The sequence below is a fragment of the Dipodomys merriami genome, unplaced genomic scaffold (genome assembly GCF_024711535.1).
Source record: "Dipodomys merriami isolate MVZ:Mamm:240054 unplaced genomic scaffold, mDipMer1.0.p SCAF_3, whole genome shotgun sequence".
Lineage (NCBI taxonomy): Eukaryota > Metazoa > Chordata > Mammalia > Rodentia > Heteromyidae > Dipodomys > Dipodomys merriami.
The window spans coordinates 13,769,492-13,775,436 of record NW_027204492.1 but is presented as its reverse complement, the minus strand read 5'-3'; the positions used below and the strand labels follow the sequence as shown (position 1 = coordinate 13,775,436).

At 39.6% G+C, this 5,945-nt stretch overlaps 1 protein-coding gene across 1 annotated transcript; it reads left to right on the top strand.

The window, feature by feature from the left end:
• Positions 1-1,198: 1,198 nt before the first annotated feature.
• On the top strand, positions 1,199-5,570 carry Brs3 (bombesin receptor subtype 3). Its single transcript, XM_070038904.1, has 3 exons — positions 1,199-1,782; positions 3,473-3,824; positions 5,157-5,570. The coding sequence occupies exons 1-3, from the start codon at positions 1,349-1,351 to the stop codon at positions 5,568-5,570; spliced, it is 1,200 nt and encodes a 399-aa protein (XP_069895005.1). The 5' UTR covers positions 1,199-1,348.
• The last annotated feature ends 375 nt before the right edge of the window (positions 5,571-5,945 follow it).

The following is a 5,945-nucleotide window of genomic DNA, read 5'->3' as shown; positions in this document are numbered from 1 at the left end:
CTCCCTCTCCCTCTCTCCCTCTCTCCCTCTCTCCCTCTCTCTCTCTCTCTCTCTCTCTCTCTCTCTCTCTCTCTCTCTCTCTCTCTCTCTCTCTCTCTCTCTCTCTCCCTCTCTCTCTCACACACACACACACACATACATACATACGTACATACATACATACATACATACACAAATATACTTTGTATTAAGATGGGCTTTTCTTGTTACTAGGGGAAAATTTTAAATGTTTACTTCCTTAAATATAAAGATCACATGTATAACCTTCATCTCTGGCGTAATCTATGGTAGTTTTTCATCTGAAAATCATGATTTTCAGGCTTACAAGCCTCAAGAGATGTTGTCTATGTCATTTTGTCTTAAAGTAAGGCAGATTTATTTTAACCATTTTTAGACAAAGAACCCCAGAGAGCATTTTATTTTAAAAAAAAAAATTGAGGGAAGTGGCACTGTAGCTCAAGTGGTAGAGCACTCACCTTGAATTGAAGAGCTCAGGGACAGCACCCGGATCCAAAGTTCAAGCCCCATGACAAAAAAAAAAAAAATGATTGTACTAATCAGTCAAATGAAAAAATTCTTTCTATTAGGATATTTAAAGAAAAAAGGATAGTAGTTTGGGCAGAATATTTTTTATTTCTTAAAGGTCCTTTTAATATAGTACAGCCCAACCCCAAGAGAATGCAGAGTTGGGATATACCATATGTCAGAGGTATGTAGCTTGGGTACCTTGAATTATTGCTTCTTGGAAGTGACATGAACTCTGTCAAAGTGTGAATGATCTGTTACTTCAGCACCTCATCAATATTAAGTCTTGGGGAGTAGGTTCAATTTTGTGCTTTGGGGGACACCTACATGTATTCATCATGTAAAGGAATGTGCATTAGCCTACCCAGTGATGGCAGAAGGGCAAATGGGGGAATTTTTAAGAGGAAATCATTGAGATTTTATATAGACCATGCTGGGTGGGTATGAAGCCAGGGTGCGTCTAATAAAAAATAGATCTAATTAATAAATTTAATTATTCAAAGTATGTACCATCAGGAAGGAACAAGCAATGGCAGAGCATTTTCCCAGCCCCCTACCCTCCTCATATATCATAGGATCATCAGCGAGACCCTCCCTCCACCTCCCCCTTCCAGTGCCAGATTGGTAAGTATTGAGCCAAGAATGATAGAAGACACAAAACAACTGAAGGAAAGGAGTAGCCACATGTCTTGGATTTTCTTTCCATTCTGCTGTGCTGTGTTCTCCTGACACCACCTCGTCACTAGACGTAAGCACTAGACGTGACAATCAACTCCATTTAAACTGAGCAGGAGAAGCTCTGAAGACACAGTCTCCAGGAGAAATGTCTCAAAGGCAGCCTCAGTCACCTAATCAGACTTTAATTCTAATTACAAATGACACAGAATCATCAAGCTCTGTTGTTTCCAACGATACCACAAATAAAGGACGGACCGGAGACAACTCTCCAGGAATAGAAGCACTATGTGCCATCTATATCACTTATGCTGTGATCATTTCGGTGGGCATCCTTGGAAATGCTATTCTCATCAAAGTCTTTTTCAAGACTAAATCCATGCAAACAGTTCCAAATATTTTCATCACCAGCCTGGCATTTGGAGATCTTTTACTTCTGCTGACTTGTGTGCCGGTAGATGCAACCCACTACCTCTCCGAAGGATGGCTGTTCGGAAAAATCGGTTGTAAGGTGCTCTCTTTCATCCGGCTCACTTCTGTTGGTGTGTCGGTGTTCACATTAACGATTCTCAGTGCTGACAGGTGAGTGGCTTTTCTCTTGTTATATTTGTCAGGATAGGAAATTTATAGGCAAAACAGGAAAGGAAAGCTTGTAGTTAGCCTTTACTGACTACTCGGCTGCTTTTCTCACACTCTGAAAACTGAATGTAAGATAGAAAAAGCTGGTGGCATTTTAAATAAAAGTTGGCATCAAATGATAAAAATTTCTGTGTTAGAATTTGGGGAGTGTTTGAAACTATATGCTGGGGGGGAGGATTTATTTTCATTGAAGTATAATTGTTTGCTTGAAAGAATACGGAATAATGTTTTTATTTTCCTCCAGCTTATTAAATAAGGCAGATTGCTGCAGGTGTAAAGGGGGGAAAACACCTCTATGCTTTATACATTAGTGCAGCCTAGTGGTACAATATAGTCAATATGAAAGCATCGGCGTAGATGTGAAATCAGCCCTATAGACACATTGCCGTATATTGGAAGGCAATTAAAAACAGAGTCTGCCACTAATTTATTTGGCATCACTAAGTTAACAGGGGGGAAAAAGATAATGTTTTCAGCTCCGTGGCAACACTGTAAGGGCACCACTTAATTCTATTTGTTTTCTCTATAGGCATTCAGGGACACTGTGGTTTCCAGAGAAATAAATTAATCCTGATTGACTTTTAGAGTTCTATGGATCGAATTTGTGAAAACCTCTCACTGCCAGCATGTTTGGACCCTGCTAGGATGTTTTTAGTCTAAGTACTCTATAAGAGTGTGTGTGTGTGTGTGTGTGTGTGTGTGTGTGTGTGTGTGTGTGTGTGTGTGTGTTGTGCGCGCGCACGCGGGCTCACATGTGTGTGTGTAACTATTGTACAATGAAAATTGTGAAAGAATGAAAAAATTGAAGCTCTAAACGTTTTTGTTTTTGTTTTTCAAAAAAGGTGATCTTTAAAAACCCTGCTGTAAGTAATCAATGCCTGGCAGTACCAGAAGGACTTGCTTCCTTGGGTCCGCAATCTGACAAGAAGTAACAGCTTTCCTTGTGTCTTTTTCAGGTTTTTGCTTTGACTGGTTATCTATCTTATTAGAGGACAGATTCGCATTAAATGTTACAGGTTTTTAAAGTGGATTTATCCAAATAAGGAGTCATCTTTGTACAGGACTTCCAATTTCACCCTTGGCTTGCCCTAAATCTCCCCCACTGATTGTTGGATCAGTTCGGGCAACAAGGTAGCACTTATGAATGGGGATGAAATTAACCCTCTCCTCTTTACTGCCTTAAATCCCTGGAATTCTTTTCTAGGCAGGTTGAAGACTGCTCTCTCATGAAGAAAGGAGAATTAATTCGGTTTAACATGAGTCACTTATAGAAAAATAAAGTTGTTTAGAACATTTAAGGTAATATACAGGTGGTGAATTACTCTGCATCACACATAAAATCATGCTGAAAATATTTGCCTGAAATAGAGGGTCAGAACACAAAGATTATAGAATTGCAAACCTGGAATATCTTATGGGAGTGAATGAGGGAAAAGCCAATTCACATATATGAGAACCCTGAGGTATATTATGTGATTTTTTAAACCACAACCTGTTCGGGTTAGTTAATGTTTACTGATAATACATGGATAGATAAGAGGTAGAACTGATGCCTATTATGGTCACTTCTAACTCTAAGATTCTGTTATGTTGATATTGATTTTAACCTTTTCCTCTGTTTATGTGTTTTTAGATACAAAGCAGTCGTGAGGCCACTTGAGCGACAGCCCCCTAATGCGCTCCTGAAGACGTGTGCAAAAGCTGGCTGCATCTGGATCGTGTCTATGATATTTGCGCTACCGGAGGCTATTTTTTCAAATGTATACACTTTCCGAGATCCCAACAAAAATAAGACATTTGAATCGTGTGCCTCTTACCCTGTCTCTGAGAGGCTCCTGCAGGAAATACATTCTCTACTGTCTTTCTTAGTGTTCTACATTATTCCACTCTCGATTATCTCTGTTTATTATTCTTTGATTGCTAGGACTCTTTACAAAAGCACCTTGAACATACCTACTGAGGAACAAAGTCATGCCCGCAAGCAGGTATGTATGGATGGTCACTCATGCAAGTACAGTTTGAATTTACAAGTGCAATTCTAAAAGCGCACTCTGAACTTTTGCAGAGTGAGCAAGTGTGCATTTACCTTGTGCATAAATATAATAGCAGTGCACTGTTCTTTTTATGAACAAGAACCCTTGCTTATAAGGAAAACAGCTACACAGTAATAATTGGCTATCACACACTAACAACAATCTTGAGCAAGTTACTGGGTCTCTCTAAGCCTCAATGTCCTTATTTTTGAAATATAGAGTACGAATAGCTGACCTAGGAGAGTAGTCACTCATTTACTCCCTAGAATAGTAACACATTGGTGAGACAATAAAACAAAGCATTTTCTGTTTTACAAAGTGCAACAGAATAACAGAGAGATATACAGAATAGTGGAAGTGGGAGGACTCATCACATTATTCAATGCAAATAACTTACACCCGTACATGAGCAAAACTGAGTTCTGAGGACCTTGCCATAAATGAGAGAACACAGTGACTCACACACTCTTGATTAAAACTCTTGCAAGAGCCAGGTGAGGTCTCCTCTCCTAAATGGGGACAGAGTAAAAGATGTGTTGTCAAAACATAGTTTCATTTGATTAAGGGGGAAAAAAACTGTTTCTATCTTACAGGAGGGAAGGGAGGAGTTGATTCTATTCACTTCCTGATCACGGGGCTAGTTAATTTCACATGGGTGCTCATGAGGCTGAAGCCTCGTGTTGGATGCCTGTGTGAACTAGTTATCTGTGACCACAGGCTATATTTTTACTTAACCTGTTGCATCTCTCCTAATAGGAGTATTCTCATATATGAAAGATGGCACAAGATTTTTATTCCACTATAGAATTTCTATAGTTTAAAAGGTTTTTGACCCCAACAGGAAAACTTTCATAAATCCCAGCAGACTTTTAGCCTACTTAGCTTCCACTGGAGCAATGAAAACAGTTTTACATTATGTCTCCATTTTTAATTAAACCCAATCACAGGGAAATCCACAGAATCACTTAAATTGAACTGGCTGGCAGCATCCTAGAGTTTCTTAAAATCAGGCAATGGGGGAGTCTACGAATTAGTTAATGGGATCAATATCATTGGTTAACATACCAATTAACTTGCTGTATTCTGTCACCACTGGTTGACTTCCTGTGTGCTCCAGCTAGTCAGCTCAGGGAGACATATTCCAGATTGATAATCGTATATATCTATATACACCTGGAAGATGGCTTTTCTTTCCCTCAGCTAGTGACTTTTTTCGTGTGCGTGTGTGTGTGTGTGTGTGTGTGTGTGTGTGTGTGTGTCTTTTTTTTTTCTCTCCTTCTCTAGATTGAATCCCGGAAGAGGATTGCCAAAACAGTTCTGGTGCTGGTGGCTCTGTTTGCTCTCTGCTGGTTGCCAAATCACCTCCTGTATCTCTACCACTCGTTCACTTACCAAAGCTACGCAGACCCCTCTGCCATTCATTTCCTTGTTACCATTTTTGCTCGGGTGCTGGCTTTCAGCAATTCTTGTGTAAATCCCTTTGCTCTCTACTGGCTGAGCAAAACTTTTCAGAAGCATTTTAAAGCTCAGCTATTCTGCTGTAAAGCAGAGCTGCCCGAGCCCCCTCTTGCTGACACCCCTCTGAACAACCTGGCTGTGATGGGAAGGGTCCCCTGCACTGGGACTGCACACGTTTCTGAAATTAGTGTGACCTTATATGCTGGCTGTAGTGTGAAGAAGGAAGAAGATAGAGTCTAGCTTTTGTAGGGGGAAAAACGATGCTTTACCTCCCAGCATGTGTACCCAAGTCTATACTGGGTATCAGTATGTGGTGTATGCATTTTTGTTGGTTGTGAATTGTGTTGAAATCTTCAAAGTGAAGAATCTCTCTAAGTAAAAGACAAACCGTGATTTTCTTCGAAGTACAAATCGTAATGTTATTGGGCTTTCTAAATAAAAGGATACCCAGGAACTATAGAAAGGCAAATTTATATATGCCAGTGAATTATTAGGGAGGTTGAATAAGAGAAATACAACAAGATGAAACTTTAAAATCCAACTTGTTTTCATTATATCGCTGATGCTTCTAAGTTCTCATGTATTCATGTGGTTATCATAAAATTGTGTTTGTGT